Source organism: Nelusetta ayraudi, unplaced genomic scaffold (assembly GCF_046127955.1).
Source record: "Nelusetta ayraudi isolate G7.1 ecotype Tasmania unplaced genomic scaffold, CSIRO-AGI_Nayr_v1 ptg000173l, whole genome shotgun sequence".
Taxonomy (NCBI): Eukaryota; Metazoa; Chordata; class Actinopteri; order Tetraodontiformes; family Monacanthidae; genus Nelusetta; species Nelusetta ayraudi.
In genome coordinates this window covers 489,371-509,724 of record NW_027466222.1, presented here as the reverse complement: position 1 = coordinate 509,724, position 20,354 = coordinate 489,371, and the positions used below count along the sequence as shown (strand labels likewise).

At 43.0% G+C, this 20,354-nt stretch overlaps 2 protein-coding genes across 3 annotated transcripts; both read left to right on the top strand.

Moving 5' to 3' along the window:
* Window positions 1-500: 500 nt before the first annotated feature.
* On the top strand, window positions 501-9,672 carry slc17a8 (solute carrier family 17 member 8). The gene is made up of 12 exons (XM_076014738.1): window positions 501-1,100; window positions 1,991-2,246; window positions 2,400-2,518; window positions 3,942-4,056; window positions 4,701-4,788; window positions 5,483-5,569; window positions 6,049-6,191; window positions 6,286-6,435; window positions 6,515-6,647; window positions 6,986-7,096; window positions 7,500-7,627; window positions 8,265-9,672. The coding sequence occupies exons 1-12, from the start codon at window positions 1,015-1,017 to the stop codon at window positions 8,589-8,591; spliced, it is 1,743 nt and encodes a 580-aa protein (XP_075870853.1). The 5' UTR covers window positions 501-1,014; the 3' UTR covers window positions 8,592-9,672.
* A 1,796-nt stretch (window positions 9,673-11,468) lies between these two features.
* Window positions 11,469-20,314, top strand: nr1h4 (nuclear receptor subfamily 1, group H, member 4). Of its 2 annotated transcripts, XM_076014739.1 has the most exons (10): window positions 11,469-11,692; window positions 12,514-12,690; window positions 14,340-14,717; window positions 16,183-16,323; window positions 17,194-17,336; window positions 17,434-17,532; window positions 17,635-17,734; window positions 17,838-17,984; window positions 19,438-19,551; window positions 19,637-20,314. In XM_076014739.1, the coding sequence occupies exons 2-10, from the start codon at window positions 12,594-12,596 to the stop codon at window positions 19,873-19,875; spliced, it is 1,458 nt and encodes a 485-aa protein (XP_075870854.1). In that variant the 5' UTR covers window positions 11,469-11,692; window positions 12,514-12,593; the 3' UTR covers window positions 19,876-20,314. The 2 variants fall into 2 exon arrangements, with proteins under 2 accessions (XP_075870854.1, XP_075870855.1); XM_076014740.1 differs by lacking the exons at window positions 11,469-11,692; window positions 12,514-12,690 and adding an exon at window positions 12,778-13,482.
* The last annotated feature ends 40 nt before the right edge of the window (window positions 20,315-20,354 follow it).

The window sequence follows — 20,354 nt, the reverse complement described above, 5'->3', positions numbered from 1 at the left end:
ACTTTCCAGAGCAGATGTGGAATGCCTTTCTACACTTTACTGATTAAAATTTAAAAGCTCAGTTTAAAGAAAAACCCTGCATCGCTGCATATTTGGGTCTCTGCTGGGCAGAGTCTCAGTCTTTTGATTTTTCACTTTTTTGATAAGATAAAGGTTTTGGTGAAAAAACATACGATATGAACCAAGTGGTATCGATGTTAGATTTTACTCAAACGTGTTTCTGGCAATAGCTATGTAGCTATATTTTTTTTCTTCCCCCTATAGAAATCCTAGTCATGGATGAGTCGGAGGAGCAGCTCTGAAACTTGATGGCTGTGTCTCGGGTGTCACCTGCTCCCATTTTACACCACAGTAGTTCAGCCGCTCCCGTCTCTCCTCAATGCAAATTGTGAAGCTCATGCATATTTGATTGTTGGTGTGCTGGCCAGCTATCATATGAGTACGGCCGGCTGAGGGAATGGTGCTGGGGAGAAGATGATGATGATGATGATGATGATGATGATGATGATGATGTTGATCAGTAAGGCGAGGGGGGCGGGGTTTCAGAAGGCAGCTACACCTGCCCCTCCTCAGCAGCAATGGATGAGTTATGAGGCAGAGAGGAGATCTTAGCGGTGCGCTCCGTGCAGCTGCTGGAAAATAGGGATTTGCCTTGTCTAGAGGCTAACAATCTGGATTCTACTCATCTACACATTCACCTCATTCTCAAAACTGGATCTTTTCAAGGATGAAACAAGGTCTTGATTCTCTGGCTGCACTGTGGTCTGGACACTGATGCACAGTTCTCAACTGGCTATTCTTTACAACAAAGGATAAAGAGGGGAAAAAAGTCTACTTTTTCTCTGAAGGACCTGTGGCACCACAGGAAGGTGGAGCCAACCCCTGGCGCCTCAAACTCGGGAAAGATGAACTATTAGTGGATTTAAATTTTTTTGGGCATTTTTTGCTGGTGGAGAATCAAGGTGTTTCTTTGACCTTAAGTGATTTGGGGGTGGAATAAGGAGGCTGAGAAAAATGCCTTTTGGTGCTTTGGCAGGTTTAAAGCCTGGGAAGGAGCAAGTGACACACACAGTGGGCGACTCTTTGGGGAAACTGCAAAGGTGAGCGGGTTTGTGTGGAGGAGGACGGGGGCATGTGAAAACCATTTCACTCGTTGTCTGTTTATGATGTACTCACACCAGCCTTTATATGTTCAGAAACATCCCATTAGGGGGTCGAAACCACAGTTGTCAGAGGGATGTGGAGAGCCTGGAAACAGGGACATTAGGATCAACATGTTCCCTCAGATCTTGATGATAAATAAATATTTGATTCCGGTGCTTTGCCTGGCAATGGCGGCGATGTGATCGCAGATCTTATTTTAAGACATTATACATTTTTCATATCTGATGCATATTTTAGTGGCTGGGCTGTGTCGGTGTGTGTGTGAGAGCTGGGGCTAGATGATGAATGATGAAGAGTTGTCTCTAAGAGATACGGTGCAGAGTAAGGAATTTCCTGAAAATTTAATTTTGTGTGTCTTGTTAATATGCATGAGAGCTTTTATCAGGTGAGATAAAAATGCATTGACTTGAGGCCACCGTTTAGACAACTGGGGGAAAAAAAATCAAAAAATTAAAAAAAAAATATCATGAGTTTCCAAACATTGGCATATACAGTCAAAACATGAAATTTGGCTTTTTATTATTATTTACTGGAATTTTGTGTTAGACTGTCAAAGTCTGACAATGAATTCATGGAAAATTTGAGAGCAGGAAAAATAAGGTTTGTCAACTGGATTTTATTGTGCACCTGCTAATGTTTGAATTAAAGAAGTGATGAGATTCATTAAAATTCCAAAAGATCGAATAACTCCCACGACACCAGAGATTCTCTGAGCACTGACCTGACAAAGATGTAGAAATGCATCTGAGACAATTTGAAAATGCAGACCCTGATGTTTTTTTGTTTTTTTTTGCTTATGTTAAACTCTGTGTTCTTTGCATTTTAGGAAAATAGATGGCAGTAATGTAGAAGAAGAAGACAACTTTGAGCTGACAGAGGATGGACGTCCAGTGGCAGCAGCGCCTCGTCCTGCGCCGCTGTTGGACTGCAGCTGTGGAGGTTTGCCCAAGCGCTACATTATCGCCATCCTCAGCGGTTTGGGCTTCTGCATCTCCTTTGGCATCCGGTGCAACCTTGGCGTGGCCATTGTGGAAATGGTCAACAACAACACTGTCTTTGTCAATGGAACCCCTGTGCTGCAGGTCCAGTATTAGTATTAGTGTCATTATCATTCACAAGATGCTGCCTGTTTGGAATGTTTGTATGATGCCACCGAGGTAAAATCTTGAATGAATTTAAACAAAGGCACCCTTTGATGGCATTGTTCACACCCCACCTGTGTTCTTGCTCTCTAGAAAGCTCAGTTTAACTGGGACCCAGAGACGGTGGGACTGATCCACGGCTCCTTCTTCTGGGGCTACATCGTAACTCAAATCCCGGGAGGTTTCATCTCCAACAAGCTCTCTGCCAACAGGTAACATGCAAAAATGTCTTGGGTGATGAAGATATTTACGAGTGACTACGCATGGCGTAATACAGACCAAAGAAATCAGTCAAACTGATATGTGTTGGCTAATATGTGTTGGCTGCAAGGTGCCATTATGTTTCTGTAATACATGAATAGCTGTTACATAATCATGAGGTTGATTTCCTTGTTATTTCTTCAATCAGAGACTGACTACGCCTGAATCTACAGAATTTTTTGAGAATTTGTTAAATAAGGGTTGGAAGAATATCAGGATTTCCTTTTTTGGGAGGAAGGTTTCGGGGGTCTCCTGTTGTATGATGAAAGGGTTAAAGCCGTACGGTGTGGTGAGCGCTGCTGATGGAGCCGATAGCAGGCCTGTAATAAAAGCTTCACAGGAAAAGAGGACACGCCACTGACAGAGTTAATAATGAAAGATCCTGCCCCTGATTTCTCTCTGAAACACCAGCCACTGGAATATTACAAGTGTCACTTACACACTGTTTTGGAAAAAGGGGAGGGAAGGAGGTGAGCTGAGCTGAGGGAGGAGCGCTAACTGGCACCTCAGCGATGAGGCAGAAACTTTTGGACTGAACGGGACGTCTTTATCTCAGGGAGCGAACGGCGGAGGTGCGAGACGCGTTTCATTATGCAGCCAACCGATGCTGTGACAGGCCGACCCGCTGCCTGCCAGGATCTGGAAACGGCACAGACTGCTCAGAGACACTAAATAATGTGCTGTTTGTTTGTGGTAAATGTAACAGGTAACACTTGTTGGCCACATGTTATAAATTATTGCAAAAGAAAGGGCATTCCTCCTTAAAGCAGCTGCAGTTTTGATAAATATCCTTCATGGAGATCCGGTCTGGTCTTTAGATCAGCTGGTCAAGATTGTCATTGCTGCTGCAAGCCTCATGCAATGTTTGATTTCCAACTCCGTCCTGCAGCCTCTTCACTCTTGAACACACATGAATATATACAGTCCCAAGTATCCAGAGCCAACAGTCTTGAAATATCTATTAATTAAAATCCTAATCACGATTGGGCTTTAGGAGCAACCATAACAGTCTTCTGTGCAGAGAAAACCTTCTCAGCTCTCACTTTTTCCTACGGCTGCTCAAGAACCCCGTGTTTTGACAGCACAGCACCCATGAGACTGCCTGCTTGAAAATTCACATCATAATTTGATGAACCAGCCAGCATGACTTCTGAAAAACTCCTGCAGGCTGATCCCGCTCTTCATCCTGACATGTTTCAGGTTTTCCCGAATCTGTTTGCCGCCGTTCAGTTTGTTCCCACGAAAAATTTAACATTTGTTTGATGCCGTTTGTGCTTCGTGAATTTGTGTTTGTTCTGAAGAAGAGAACAGAAGGTACACAAACACACAGAACCCACATGCAGTGCTCGTTACTGTTTTTCATTGTTTCCACAGGGTGTTTGGAGCCGCCATTTTCCTCACATCCGTCCTGAACATGTTCATCCCATCTGCAGCGAGGGTCCACTACGGCTGTGTCATGTTTGTTCGCATCCTGCAGGGCTTGGTGGAGGTACAGTCGAAGAAAACACTCACTTCATGTAAAGCTGTTTTATGTAAAAAGAAGATTCCAGTCTTCTCAAAACAGACATTTTAAAAATACACATTACAGCTCTGGAATTTCATGAAGGCAAATAATTCCATGCTATACCAGTTCCATGGAAGCCCAGTGTTGACATAGGTCACATCCATGTTCATGTTATGTCCATGCAAGTTCAAGAACAAGAACAAATTACTTGCTTTACTTGCAAGACACTCGGCTCTTGTCCAGGAGGCTGCAGTGCATATTTTGGCTGAAAACATGCTGTGAATGTCACCATTTCAAAAGAACGCTCTGTGCTGTCAGTGAAAATGCAAGTTAGAAGAAAAGAGATGGTTTTGGACGTGGGCCTCCAGGGCCAGTAGACCAGCAGTACGGCTGACACCAGCTGACCTTCAAAGTTGGCCATAGACCTTCAAAGTTGGCCAGATGGTTGAGAGGAAGTTAAACCTTGTGAAAATCATCACTTGGTAATGATTCAAGCCTGCTCACAGTGGACATTTATTTTATTTATTATTATTTTCACAACACAGAAAACAAAGTTCTTTTAGCAATGTGGGTAAAACAAATCTTCCACCAGCTACTTTTTGACATGTGTGACACCATGTGACCTACAGGGTGTCACCTACCCAGCATGCCATGGGATGTGGTCCAAATGGGCGCCGCCTCTGGAACGGAGTCGACTTGCTACAACCTCCTTCTGTGGTGAGGGCAGCGTCTGTTTCCTCCTCTCAAAAGCTGCAGCAGCTCCCAGTTTTAAAGTTGACACCAACACAAACCCTGTCTCCAGTTTGTGCTGGTGTGTGGCCACTCGCTGCCCATTGGAGGGAAACTTTTCCTTTGCTGATTTGGTTCCTTACACATTACTGAAATAACCAAGTTGCGCTATGAAAGTGGTACCATGACAACTGATGCATCAAAACCCTCTTGACATTGTCTGTAAATGAGCCCGGATCACCTTTTTTTTCTATGAAGGAGATTCTGCTATTTTTCTCAGTGAACTGAAGGGTCACAGCGCCGCTGCCTGAAAGCACTCTGGCGCTCTGTGCTTCATTCAAAAAGAGCTGCGTTGATGAGTCTGTTGGATAATAGAAAACACATTCAAACACCCCTACTGTCGTGGCCAAGCCAGCCACTCGTATCGATGATTTCATCCAAACGAATGTGTTTCCTTTTGTGTCTGTTTATCAAAAAACAAAATCTGTGGTTGCTTTTAGTTGAGCCTGTAATGCAGCTGAATCCTGTCCACACAAGTAAGCTGATTATGGAAAATACTGTGAGCTGTTATCTAATGCATATGAAATATATATACATAGATTGGTAGGCAGGGAGGTATTGTTGCTCCATATCCCTGTGGTGTACCTCCACTCTGACCAGACTCCTCCCCTCACCTCCCCAGGATCCTATGCAGGAGCAGTGATCGCCATGCCATTAGCTGGCGTGCTTGTTCAGTACGTCGGCTGGCCTTCGGTTTTCTACGTCTATGGTGAGTTCCGTCTTCCAGGAGCCAATGCTGCAGGGCTCTCTTACTTTGGGACAGTAAAAATTCCAGATACCTCTCAACTTCTCTGTTGACTGGCGGGTCACTATGTGCCAGCTGTACTTGGTATGCGTTACGTCGAGAGTCTTATCTGAATTGCTTTCTAGTTTGATTAAAGTGATTAACACCGACACAAAATTCATACTTGGCCAAACAGGTTTTTAATAAAAATCTGCTTTGATATAATCTCATGATTTATTGATGTGAATTAGCATTTTCCTGTCTGGGCACAATGACTCATACCTTGTTCATTTCACTTTATGAATTTCTTTTTTTTTTTTTTTTGTAGTCCAGTGAAGGTCAGAGCTTGTTTTAATTAGTCTGTCTGGCTCCCCTTTGCAAATTGGTGGAGCCTCGTATTTAAATGTTTTAAGCGTTTTTCTACAAGATGTGCGTCTTTCCTCTCCTTGTTTTGCGGTGGACAGGCGTGTTTGGGATCATATGGTACGTCCTGTGGCTTCTGTTGGCATACGGAAGTCCCGCTGCGCATCCCACCATCACCGAGGAGGAGAGGACCTACATCGAGACCACGATTGGTGAAAACATGCACCAGATGACTGCAACTGAGGTTTGAACACAAAACTGTCCCTTCAGTTTCAGCAGCGGTTCACTTTGTTCCAAGTAAAAACGAGTGGCACCGTCTTCCAAACTGAAATCAACAGAAATTCAAGACTCCGTGGCGTCGCTTCTTCACCTCCATGCCCGTCTACGCCATTATCGTGGCCAATTTCTGCCGCAGCTGGACCTTCTACTTGCTCCTCATCAGCCAGCCGGCCTACTTTGAGGAGGTCTTTGGCTTTCCCATCAGCAAGGTCAGCGCCGACTTCTCACTGCAGCGAACCGCTGTCGGAAGTGAATTATGACCGTGGGCGATATCGAACACTCCAACAGGTGGGGATATTGTCTGCTGTGCCCCACATGGTGATGACGATTGTGGTTCCTATTGGAGGGCAGCTCGCTGACTTCTTACGCAGCAACAAGATCATGTCCACCACAAATGTGAGGAAGCTCATGAACTGCGGCGGTAAGTTGTGTTTCAGTTGTCTTAGTAAGAATTAATGTTTGATTTCATTATAAATGTGTGCAAGACATCAGGCTCATACCGTTATTTTAAGGCTTCTTGGCTTCATCTAAAGCTGAAGCTTTGCAAATGTAACATTGTCTGTTGATCCAATTAGAGAAAGAGCAGTATTTCTAAAATATTAATATTTTATAATCTCACTAACAAGCTGTGTGTGTGTGTGTGTGTGTGTGTGTGTAGTGGAAAATTTCCTTTAAAGCCAGATTCATTTCATCCCTTTGCACTTTGCTCTTTGCACTGCAGTGTGTGTCTTTCATGGCTTTTCTTGGCTTCCACCGCAGGCTTCGGTATGGAGGCGACTCTGCTGCTGGTGGTGGGCTTTTCCCACACTCGTGGGGTCGCCATCTCCTTCCTCGTCCTGGCTGTAGGCTTCAGTGGATTTGCCATCTCAGGTATCCGTACACGAGCACCAGTTAAACCTGTCCTTTAATGTTTTTAACATTTGACATTTCAAAAGAAGAACTTTAGTTGTGCCTTTGTAATGACTGCGACATAATGACAACCTGTCCTTAAAAACTTGGCAAAAATGTATGCAACTTTAGATGAAAACCTATTTTTGTTTTTCATCTTTTGAATTATGAAACACATTGCGACACTACTTTTCCTGAGGGTGTGATGCAGTATTCCCTCATAAAACTGCCAAGCCTTCACAAAGTCTCTGCCTATGAATTTTTTATAGGCTATTGTCATGGCAGCCAGAACCAGAGGGTGTTTGTGTGTTCATATCATCACTTCTAGGTATAACATTTTCAATCACAGGACATAACTTCATGGAGTCTTCTTGTGTGTCTTCAGGTTTTAATGTCAATCATTTGGACATTGCTCCTCGCTACGCCAGCATCCTGATGGGAATCTCGAATGGGGTGGGAACGCTGTCTGGGATGGTGTGCCCTTTGATCGTCGGAGCGCTGACAAAACACAAGGTCTACCCAGTGGATATGCACCTAAACTTACACATGCACACATGTTAAACATGTTACTCATGGCACGACATATTCATCAGTGCTGTGGTGTGCTGCTGTGTTTGACAACACTCTTATTGTTCAGTTTGGGGGAAAACAGAGACATTTTATAATGTATTATAAGTCATCATTGCTCCTGTTAGATGAAAAAGAGAACGTTCAGCTTTGATAAATCTATTGCTACTAGCCTCCACTGTAATGTTTCCAGCTTCACTTTCTATATTTCTTCTACTTGTCTTCTTCAGTGGTTTATGGGCAGCTTGCAGCAGTTGCCTCTTAACTAAACTATAAAGTAAGAGGAAGCTGATTGGTTCAGGGCCACTGAGGCCAACTAAAAAAAAAAACAGATTGTAGAGAGTGTAGATGGTAGTTGTGCAAAGTTTAAGAGGTGAAATTTCAGTTATCTCGCTGTCTGTTTCCATTGTACTGCCTGTAGAGTTTAATGCTGCAATGGCTCTGTCTCAGATTTAATTGAAATATTTTAGTTGGCATCAGCGTATCACTCTATGTTAAAGGCATGAATCTGTAACTTTGCAGAACTTCCTCAGCTGTCACGCCATATGAATGTATATATGCATATTCTCTTCCTTCTCCTCAGACACGTCTGGAGTGGCAGAATGTCTTTGTCATTGCTTCCATGGTGCACTACTCGGGAGTCATCTTCTACGCCATCTTTGCATCGGGAGAGCAGCAGGAGTGGGCCAACCCCGAGAGCACCAGCGAGGACAAATGCGGCATAATAGATGAGGACGAGCTCGCAGAGGAGTCAGAGCTCAACAGCGAGAACGTAGCAGCTCCCAAAAAGAGCTACGGAACCGCAGACAATTCTCACGGCCGAAAACAGGGTTGGAAGCAGAAGAGAGGCGTGACCATGCAGGAACAAGAGGAGGAACATTATGGGAATGGCGAGTACCAGGGCCAGTAATAGTGAGACGCTGAGGCGACTTCCTTTTCAAACCATTTTGCTCAAACACAGTTGCAATGTGAGATTTAATTGACTGAAGCTGCAGCATGAAACATACCTCAAAATAGATTTTTGTTTAACTTTTGATCAATACATCAATTTAGTATGACGTCCCGTCAATGCCTGTTAAAAACCCCAAAACAAAATATAGTCATGAGCATGTGACATTGAATAAAGGCAACGTGAAACACTAAAACTTTATTTTCTATTGAAGCATACTGGAGAATTCCAATCAGCAAAAAAACAAAACAAAACAAATCTACTATATGATGTATATTTTGAGATCTAACAACATATTCTACACATCGGGGTGGTGCAAATTTGATCAAACTTTGACTGAAGCTGAAACAACTCACTCTACACCATGCCGATTTTGAAAAGTTTGGTGTCTATGCAACATGAATAGAGACGCGTTTCCAGAATGTAATTTTTTCTGTTGGTTTACAAAGCAGCCCACAGTGTTAGTGTAATGAGCTTAAGCATTTCTTTTTGCTTGTATGTGTTTGCTGTTGCTGAATGATTGTACTGTATCACTGCTGCGCGCCTCCATCCGTGACGCAACTCTCAGTAGCTTCACATCTCACAGCTCTGTGGTTTGTGGGTCAAAGAAGTGGACACTCAATTCTATTCTGACAATAATTCATGGAGCTTTATGTAACTATTTATTCCGCTGGTGTTTGTCGTATTCACCATTTAGCAGTGTTCGATGCAGGAAGATCCAGGTTAAAAAAAAACAAAAAAACTGTAATGTTCACTTTCCTCGTAGGATAAAAACCCATTTTGTACAGATAATTGCTGTTTTGTTGTTTGATGATTTGCGTTGTAAAAAAAGAAAACCTTTTTTTTGAGACATAAAAACCCAGAAAAGCTTGAATGTTTGGAATTTTGCAGTACTTTGAGTCAAGATGTTCAGCATTTCATGATGTTATTGCCCAAACGATACAGTGTCTGCTGTGTCCTGTCCTGCTCTTTAGGCTCAGAGTAGCAAACAGCAGTATCCTGAGATGAATGCTTTCCTTTCCATATGGCATTGTGAATACAATAACTAAAATAACATTGATATACACCTGGTGTCATGCTGGCTTTGTTACTCTGTCACAAGTTGTGCCATTTTAAGGAATGTCATTAATTGTGTATGAATGAAGTTGTGAAACATCTAACACAAACCATCTAACATCTGAGAAAAAGTAGGAGATAGAAAGATTTTATTTAACCACATTATGGACAGAAAAGATTTTTTTTCATAAATCAGGCTGAGACAACCATAACCAATCAAACAAACTTCATGTCATGTCATCTGATATCTGTTGAGATCCAGCGAAGGACAACTCAGTAGATGACCAAAGCTGGTGGGATGCATAATGTAGTGACTTGAGTTTATCAGCTCTGTTTATTTTCAATCTATGTGGTTAGTAACTCTAATGAACGAAGGCCATCAACACTATGCTTTTACTTAAAAAAAAAATACAGTATGCTGTTCCTTAACATGTCTGTTTATGTTAGCAGGTTCATAGTAGATACATTTATAAATAGCTCTGCTTCCCATCACAGTGCGGTAAACATCCTCTGTCTTATCTGTCTTCACCCGGCTGCTTCGTTTTCACCACAGAAGATAATTACTGGTCAGGGTACTCCTCAGCGTCACATTCATTCCTTAAAGGGCTGGCTTGGACAAATTAGCAGTCCCTACTGGTAAAAAAAAAACATTTTACAAACTTCCCTGTTTAAACATTTAAACATTTAATTCCACACCAACAGAGCACTTTAAATATAAAACATTGGGATTTTAAAAACACTTCTGTCGGGCAAGAAGATGTCAGTGCTTTTATTTTGAAAAACAGTCGTCAGTGACTCTCATTGCTTGTTGCCTTTATGGGTTTGTTGGTTGGGAAACATTTCACGATTCCTCCCAATCATCAAAAACGTGTGCTGGGATCAAATCCAGTGGGCTCACTGCTTACTGCTCACTGCTGACCAGTTCCATGAAACATTTCAACGGAATGGCCTTTGATTATGTAATTCTGGAGTGTGTGTTTGAGTGTTTTTTTTCCTCTGTGAACGTCATTGACCGTCTCCGACGAGAGACAAAGCAGCCAACTCGACAGCCTCTGCATGTCTCACGCAGAGACAGAGTGAAAGTGGGTTTCACAGAGAGACTCAATCAGCCCTGAGAAGAGCCTTGACTACTGTACAGAGGACACTTCAGTCACTTGATTCCACACACACACTCAAACACAGAGCAAATAGTCCACAAACAGACGGCAGCCAATGGCAAAGGTTCTGTTTATTTCAGAGAGTCTGTGTGTTGACTCAGAAGGGCCTCTTCGGATGGAGCAACAGCCCATCAATGATTAAACTTTAAGTTTTTCTTTGTACAAATTAAGGATTATAAGGAGAAGGACATTTGGAATTGAGTCGCTCTGAGACTACACTATAAACCAGAGGTGGTACACCTGGTTACATAGGTGAATACAAATATGGAGTGGATTTGTTCTCTGCACAGTGTGTGACAAATGTCTTATGAAATGATCCAAACAAGTCTTGACAGACAACCGTCTGTTTCCTAGGAAAATCCATTGCTTCTTTTTTTATGAAAAGGTTGGATTAATCAAAGACTTGTTTGAAAGTATGTTCACAGCCGATGGACTGATGGCAGCACCGACATCTGTAAACACAATGTTCATGTGTGTTTAAATATTCCTCCATGTGTGATTTTTGCGTGTGTGGGAGGGTTTTTTGGTTGCTGGAGATTTTGTGAGGCAGCCTTGTCTTGGTGCGATAACGAAGGATTTTTTTTCTCTTTTTTCTAGTGGTGGGGGTGTGTTTGTAGTGGTGGGATGACATGGAGCGGAATGGACAGTTTAATTAATAACCACCATCTATTTCTCCCTGACCTCAACTGGTCACACATGCTTTGACTGGAGCCCAGACACAAGCAGGCTAATGCTCATCATCAGGTTCTGATCGGGCCCTCAGCTCACGCTGTGGATATCAGAATTAATCTTCACGGCACAGGAAGAGATTTAGCCACCAGGAATTTAACGTTGGCTGGCCAAAATAAGGTAAGGACTGGGAAACTGAGCCCGTACAAAACTTCAGTGTAGACAGGTGATGTTTTACGAGCCCGTGGTGAGCTACTTGACTTTGAGAGATGGTCTGCTGCTGAGTGGGTTGTTAGAGTGCGCTGGACATTTTCTGAGCCCTGGTGGGTTGCTCTGAGGTCTCAGGGGAAATTACACTGAGTTAATTGAAAGGAAAAAGAATGTCGCAGAAAGTGTGTGAAAGTATGACCGCCGAAACGGTCTTTGACAAGTTATACAAGTTAATTTTTTCATATTGTATTATTAGACATCAAACCACATTACTGTAGACCCTGTGTGCACAATTAATAGCCTCTAATGGAAATAAAACAACACTGACAACCTGGTCAGACGTCATTATCACAAAAGCTGTGAGCAGATCCACATTCTGGGCTGCTGTCGATATGTTGTGATGCAACATGGCTGCCTCCTTACAAGTCGACCTGCTGTCTGTGAACAGGAATTTCACTCTTTAGCAAATGAACACACAACAGACATTTATTTTCAGTAACTTCATCAAACTAAAGCATGTCTTCCCTGTTACTTTAAATACCTTTAAATGTTACTCATGGGTCTATTAACCCCCCAAATATTTAATTCAATTAAATTTGGTATGTATGCTCAATTAGGCTCTCTGTACCTTTACTCCTTGGGTGGTCTCACTGTGGCCAGACTTGGAACCCTCCTGCTGTAACCAGAGCAACCCATTATCTTGCACACGTGTGGGAGAGAAGACCCGTCATCAGGGTCGTAGTGTAACGCAAGAAATCTGCTCACGTATATATCACACTTGTTTGTTACAGGTTGTGAACAGAGGGTTGCTACCACCCTCTATCACCATTCAAGCCCTGTCTCCTGTGTTGGCGCTCGAAGACCCTCCTGAATGAATGAGTGGGTGGGCCCCGATATCAATGTGGCGGGACCGCTGGAAATGCCACCCAGCGATGAATTCTCCATCACAGAGAGCACCCACTTGTTTGGTGAGTTCTCAAAGTATGACTCAACTCATGGCAGGCCTCTGAGAATAGAAGAAAAAGAAGAAGAAGAAGCACTGTAGATATCCTGTTGTCACGCTCACTGTTTTAGCATGAGGGCTGGAACTTTACACAGCTTTTTAATGCGAACTGCAGGACCATAATGTTAAAAAGAATCTTTAAAAAGTCAAGTGTAATGATCACTGGAGTGCAGGGAAGTTATTAAGAAATAACCACCATGATCCTGCAGCTGTCCTAGTTGATCTTTGTCAATGACATTTCTCCACTAAACAACTTGAGCGCACCTGAATATGTAACATGAGGTGACAAATAGGTGGATTCAGCGACACACACAGGAAAAATCTTGTAATTTTTCTCATTAAAATCGTCGTAAAGATCAGCAAAGCAATGTGGTCAAAGCAATTCCACAAATCCACAGAAAAAGTTGCTCCGTCTGCTTACTGTCGACTGAACCTGGAAATGACTTCCCACCTGAGCCAGCTACTTGTAATGGTGCAAAGAATTGCGGCCGGTTAGTTAATGATTAGCTGCGGCAACCTTTACTCCCGTTTCCGATTCCTCAAGCAGGAGCCAAGACATTTAGTCGGGATTTTGCCGTCTTTAAGACAAGGTTTCACATTAAAGGGACAAATGGAAGATGACATGTTAGTCGGAGCCCAAGGGAGGACTCATCTAGGAAATACAAGTGGACTGCTGGGATCAGAGAGGGAACTCTGTGTATAGTTGGTGCGCTTGGTCACAGGGAGATGGCCCTGGTCCAAACCAAGTCTTCAAGAGGTCAGTGTTGTGTTTGCTTCAAAGATGATGCAATTTTGACATTTGAGGTGACTTAATGAATCAGTGAATTGTTTTTGTGAGCTGTACCTGGTTTTCGAGGTGGTCTTCATCATCTAGATTAGATAAAACATCCTCTCTGGACATATTTTACACACTCTGTGGAAATTTCTAACGCAAACAACAGAAATCCTTTTTTTTTTTTTTTTTTTTGTTTTAAATAAAAAAATAAGCTATTTTCAGATCGGGTAACCTGTTTGGCATGGAGGTAAATGTCAATCGAAAAGACACAGTGTGCTTTGTGCAATAGAGTTGTTAATCATTCATGGGTTTATTGTATGTGTTGTGCGAGTTGCCAACTACTGTCCTGCTGTGTTGGCTGTGACAAGCTTCTGCTGGATGGCCATATAGTAAAGCTGCACTGTACTCACCCTTGGCAGCACTGACAGTAGGCCATGGGTGCCGCGAAATAATTACATAATGATTAGAATTTTTCCATGTGACTCATAAATGATATCATTTAGACAATGAATATTTTAAAAGACTGAAAAATCAAAATGAAAGACGAATGGAAGCTTTTGGCAGTCAGTCAGGTGGCCATGCTATGTAACAATGTAACAGTTTGCACTTGAAACATTTTCAAATTTCAATTTTGAATAATGATACATGTTTACATTTGGCAAATGTATTTGGGTAGTTTGGAATTGCTCAATAAAAAACAAATTTGGTCAATGCTGTCATTTAGTAACATAACTAAAGAAGCTGGCAATTCCAAGTTGGTGCTTGTTTGCGGCCCAGTTCTAACATGTGCTCCGACTGGTGGTTTTGCCTCCTCAACCTGTTTTCTGTTTTTCTCATAGATATTCTGGCAGACCAAGGCAGTCCCCTCCTGCAGGATCCAGACATCCTGCACTTTAGCAGCTATCCCAGCATGCAGTACACGTCCATAGAGCCGACCATGTCGTCCTCTCAGTACTACTCCAGCCAGAACTATTACCCTCCGTACAATGGAGACGAGTGGTACTCACACACGGGCATCTATGAACTGAGGAAAGGACCGCTGGAGGTCAGCTACGACGCCGAGATGGAGGAGACGTCCGCTGTGGTGCCCGCGGTGTGCAAGAGGACCCGGCACATGGCGCAGGCTGGAAGGGTGAAAGGGGAAGAACTGTGTGTGGTGTGTGGAGATAAGGCCTCTGGGTACCACTATAACGCTCTCACCTGTGAGGGATGCAAAGGTGAGCGGAAGATGCAACAAAAATGCACAGGATTTGATTTTGCACTTGAGGTTTCGGGGTTTGGCGACACGGTGGCGCAGTGGTTACACAGCAAGAAGGTTGTGGGTTCAATTCCGGGCCTGGGGCCTTTCTGTGTGGGGTTTGCATGTTCTCCCTGTGCCTGCTGGGTTCTCTGCGGCTTCCTCACACACTCCAAAAACATGCATGTGAGGCGAATTGGGAACTCTGAAATGCATGTATGAGTGTGAATGGTTGTTTGTCTTTATGTGGCCCTGTGATGAACTGGTGACTTGTCCAGGGTATCACCCTGCCTTCACCCTATGACAGCGGGTAGAGGCTCCAGCAGACCACCGTGACCCTGAGCTCAGGAGGAAGCGGATATTGAAAATGGATTTAAGGGATAGATTGTTTTTTTGTTTTTTTTTAATTTTCTGCCTGTTTTTGTGAGATTCAAAATTTCCTCAATTTGTTAACGTTCCATTCCATTTCCAAAAATGGATTGATACCTGAAAAGTTTTTTTTCTTTATTTTAAATGGAGGCAAATCTTTTTGCCCTTCTTTACGTGAGAATTGTCCCCACTGGGCCACCGCAGTCGAGGCCCTCAGCAGCTTCCCTCCATGTGTTTGTTACGCCACCGTTAATCGCTGTGATTCCTGCCAACCCATGCTGAAAGGGTATGAGTGTAATTCCACACGGTGATGTTGCACAATGCCAGGGGTGCAGCGGCGGGCCCGTCCTGCCGTTTGACTGAGCGCAGGCTCGGGCCGACTTGCCGCTGCTGCCATATTGGGTTCCCTCTCAGTTTTCTGCTGAACAATGCACGAGCAACCCGAGCTGGCTCACGCTGATGAATGTCTTTGTGTTTAATGGTCTACGTCAGAATGTCTAAATATTCCTCCAAAATTAGTATGGCGTGCACTCTCATGTGTGTGTGTGTGTGTGTGTGTGTGTGTGTGTGTGTGTGTGTGTTTCTTGGTTTTCTCTATGACATTATCAGAAAGATGTTTTACCTATTTTATGTTTCCAGTTATGTTGGCAGCAATTTACCTTGATGACGTGATCGCCACACTGTTTCGCTCTAAAACTCCAGCTGCAGTGTTCAAGCCAGTTTGAGTCCACTCGTTACATATAATCCCCAACATATATTCTAGCTATGGGAATTATGTATGGAGACTGAGGCATACATTATGTCTGTCCCTCTGAAATACAATCTATTTTTCAAGCAGGATTTAAGCAACAACTCTACAACAGCTAAGTAGCATATCAATAATGACTACACTCTCTCTCACACACACACACAATCATCAAAGAAATCTTCAATCATCATAATAGCTGTGTCATTTAACACTGTCAGTCTGAACTGCAACATAGCAGAAATAGAAAATGGTGTTACGTAGTTAATTCAGTCTTCAACATCATCCGCAGCTGTTTAAGGCTCAGGGCTGTGTCCTGTTTTCTGACCAGGTTTCTTCAGGCGAAGTATAACCAAGAATGCTGTATACAAATGCAAGAGTGGGGGGAACTGTGAAATGGACATGTACATGAGGAGAAAGTGCCAGGAGTGTCGCCTCAGAAAGTGCAAGGAAATGGGCATGCTGGCAGAGTGTGAGTATCCCGCCGATCACTTGATGATCCTGGTTTACAATCCTAATATGAAAGATTATTTTTAGACTGTCTGCCTGTTCTTTTGGACGTAATCTGATTTGCACGGCCCTCAAATTTTACAAGAGGAAATGCTGAAGTTAAAGGGCATCTTTGAGAGCGCTCATTTTCCATTCAGACGTGGCTGGTTGGTTTGTGGAGTATTGAATGTCCCCGATCACACATTCGGAAGGTCCAACTTGCCTCACTTATACAGGAATAGAATCAGTCATTGTCACTGTGGAAACTTGCTCTCAAATTTTCCTCAACAGCTTTGCATATTTGATAATGTTGCCTTTCATACCTTTCACACGCACTCCAACTCTGTAACAGGCCACAGGGAAATGTGTACACGTCAATGCAAACATGTGCCGTTGGAGTCTTTTGATTAGTTATCAAGTTATTATGAGCCGGAGAACTGACAGGACTCATGTTGCTAAAAAATAGTGCAGTTTGGTAATGAATACTGCAGAATGGCATTCTGGGTGGCAACAGTTTAACAAATTAGAATTAACTGTTAAAGTGAAAAGGTGGCTTTTGGCAGTTGGATAGCAATCACTTGAAAGTCTTTCAAGTTCAAAATGCCAAAATAATTTCATGGGTTTCTAATTTAGTCGTGCCTGCAGTATTGTATAACAATACTGAGTATTATTAAAAAAGAATGAGTAAACCTAAAAAATATGACAGATTTTCCAAAGACATCCAATACAAAAAAAATTGAAAATAAAAATCCAATTAACATGCTGGTGTAGGTTGTAATATTATTTCATAGAGGTTTGATATGGCTGCTGAGGTATTTTGTACTCATAACGATGATTCCATCACTGCTGGCAGGCCTGCTAACGGAGATCCAGTGTAAGTCTAAGCGGCTTCGGAAGAACACCAAGGCCTCACCGGGAGAGTCCCCTGGAGACGAGGCGGAAGGCATGGACAACACAGACAACAAGCAGGTGACCTCCACCACCAGACTGGCAAAGGTACTCAGAGACTCTGTGCATGTGTCGGCCATTTGTAGAGAATAAAATAATGCACCACCAGAGGTAATTCACTTCTGTTTTTTATTTGCTTTTTCAGGAAAAAGTTGAAATCACAAAAGAGCAACTGGCACTAATCAAAGCCATTGTCGTTGCTTATGAAAAACATCAGATTCCTCCAGACGTGGCCAAAAAACTGGTAAACTATCCTAAATGTCACCTCAGGCCATCCGCAAATACTTCACTTGATGAATTGCGCAGACCTTTCTTTTGGTGTAAAATTACAAATTGGTGTTTACAGCTTCAGGACCAGTACAGCACTGATGAAAACTTTCTCCTGCTGACGGAAATGGCAACAAGTCAAGTTCAAGTTCTGGTGGAGTTTACCAAGAATATTCCAGGTGTGCGCAGCAAAAAAAACAAACAAAATGCTTTGGACGAAATTTTAAAAGAAGAAAAGAAAAGAAAATGAACTGCTAACTCTTTAGTGTTCTGCCCTGGCAGGCTTTCTGTCTTTGGATCGCGAGGATCAGATCGCGCTGTTGAAGGGCTCTGCTGTGGAGGCCATGTTCCTGCGCTCAGCTCAGGTTTTCAACAGGAAGATGCCCAACGGACACACAGACGTGCTGGAGGAGAGGATACGCAAGAGCGGTGAGCAAACCTGAAACTGCCAGGCGCCTTTTATTAAAATGCAGTGCTGCTGTGCCTCTGTTGACAAATAATTGATAAATGACTGAATTAATAAAGGTGCAGCTCCTTCCTATCCTTGAATCATCTGGGTCATTACAAATTGTAAACTCCTCCTATAATTACTTTGAGGAGCTGCAGTACAAGTAGATCCACCTGCAGGCCAGTGTCGGAATCCAATAAATTATTGATACGTCTGATCGGTGTGATGCAGCAGCAAGACGTAGCTGACCTGTTGATCTCTGGCTGGGTGTCAGTTACACACTGCGCACACATGCACGACTCTTCCTCTGTCTTCCTCTGTGCATGTTCACGCTGTTTCATTCTTTGGATAAACGGAGCAAAAAGTGCTGCGAACTGTCCCTCAAATTCCCGTCTTTGTAGTTTTTCTTGATTGATCTATTCCATTGACTTACCTTGAATGCTGCTGGCCGGCCGCTTCTTCTCATTTTTCTTTCCAAAGTTTCTTTGTTTATTTTTCAGGTGCAGTCGATGCAAAGTGTGGAAGCCTAAAAAAATTATTCATGTGTTTGTGAGTTGTCACTGTGTCAGGCAGGCTGGACAGTTAGACAGCGACTGTGATGACAGCCGTGTTTGTGTGTGTAAGTGTGTGTGTGTGTGTCTGTGTGTGTGTGTCTGTGTGTGTGTGTCCCTCAGCGCGGCTCTGCACTGAATGGTGGGGATGAGAGATATTCACACTAAAGGCCAGTCTGGGGGAATCAGGGAGGAGAGCTGTCTGAAGAGACTATTGTTTCTTATCCAAACATCAGGAGGGCTTTTGTCCACTTCTCTCCCTCTGAGCCCCACTGGCATTTCTGAACGCTGGCTGATGTGTCCAAGCAGACGCACACGATGACAGAGCGTCAGAAATAAAACTGGAAGGCAAACGCTTAAGTCACGTTTTCTCTTTGCCTCGCTCACATTTAGCAATGCCTTTAAATGCTTGGGACTGCAGTTCATCTTCGTTCATTCAATGATTTCACTGTATTTTTTCGTCATCTCCACCTTTTCCCTCACACTTTCCTTTCTCTCCTCCACCAGTGGCCATGCATCAGCACGTAAAATTTATGTCGGCACAGCACAGGCTGCATTTAACTCAGTTGCATAGCATTTAGTTTTTTGCATGGTTCATTTGCTTGCAGTCAAAGGACCAAGCGGTGTTGTATATAATGTATATTTTCTTTGTCATAGAGTAGATTATTACATAAGAAAAACAACATAATCTTTAAAGGTTCTAAAACCGCATTTTATATTTTTGTGAAATGAAATACAGTGGAAATATAACCATCAACAACATGTCTAAATTTGTTTCAAATAAGTTGAACTTTGATCATTATTTATCATCATTTATTGTTACATCAGGACTTGATTTGACCCTTTTTGTCTACAACACAGCTACTATTCCTTTTTTCTGCAGGTATTTCAGATGAGTTCATCACCCCAATGTTCAACTTCTACAAAAGCATTGGGGAGCTCCACATGGTGCTGGAGGAACAGGCTCTCCTGACCACTATCACCATCCTGACACCAGGTACGAGGCTGCAAACTGCCTTCAACCTCACTGACTTTTGAAAAACTGCTTTTTGTCAAGCCATTGTCTCCTTCCTCCCACTCAGACCGGCCCTTCGTGAAGGATCACGGAGCTGTGGAGAAGATTCAAGAGAACATGCTGGACGTGCTGAGGAAGATGTGCGTGCTGCACCATCCGCAAGACCCCCAGTACTTTGCTCGTCTGCTGGGCCGTCTGACTGAGCTGCGGACGCTCAGCCACTACCACGCCGAGATGCTCACATCCTGGAGGGTGAACGACCACAAATTTACTCCACTGCTTTGTGAGATCTGGGACGTGCAGTGACTCCATGGGTACGAGGAAACAAAAAGGAATTTGCAAGATGAACATTTGAACGTGCAAGCCCAAGTCATAATGAATATTTATATCTGATGATCAGGAGTTCAATTCTCTGCGCCTGCGTCTGTTCTCAGCCCCCTGTGTGACCTGACAACGGTGACACCTCGTGCGTTCTTGCTTTCCCTGTGCCAGCCTCAATGTCTGTCTCATTTTTGAGATATCTGTCCAAACATCTGGAGTCCTCACAGAAATAAACAAATGGGAAAAAGAACTAAAAATTGCTAAATGCAAATATGGCAATAAAATGAAAGTGCCACATTTAGACTAGAGTGAAACAATGAGTTAAATATTATTTTGTATTTGTGAACCTGTGCGTGCTTCTAGTACTTACTGTAAATACACAAAAGTATGTTCTGTCTAAATAAAGACTGACAAGAAAAAGGTTCATACTTGAATATTCTTAAAAAAAAATTAAAAAAAAAAAA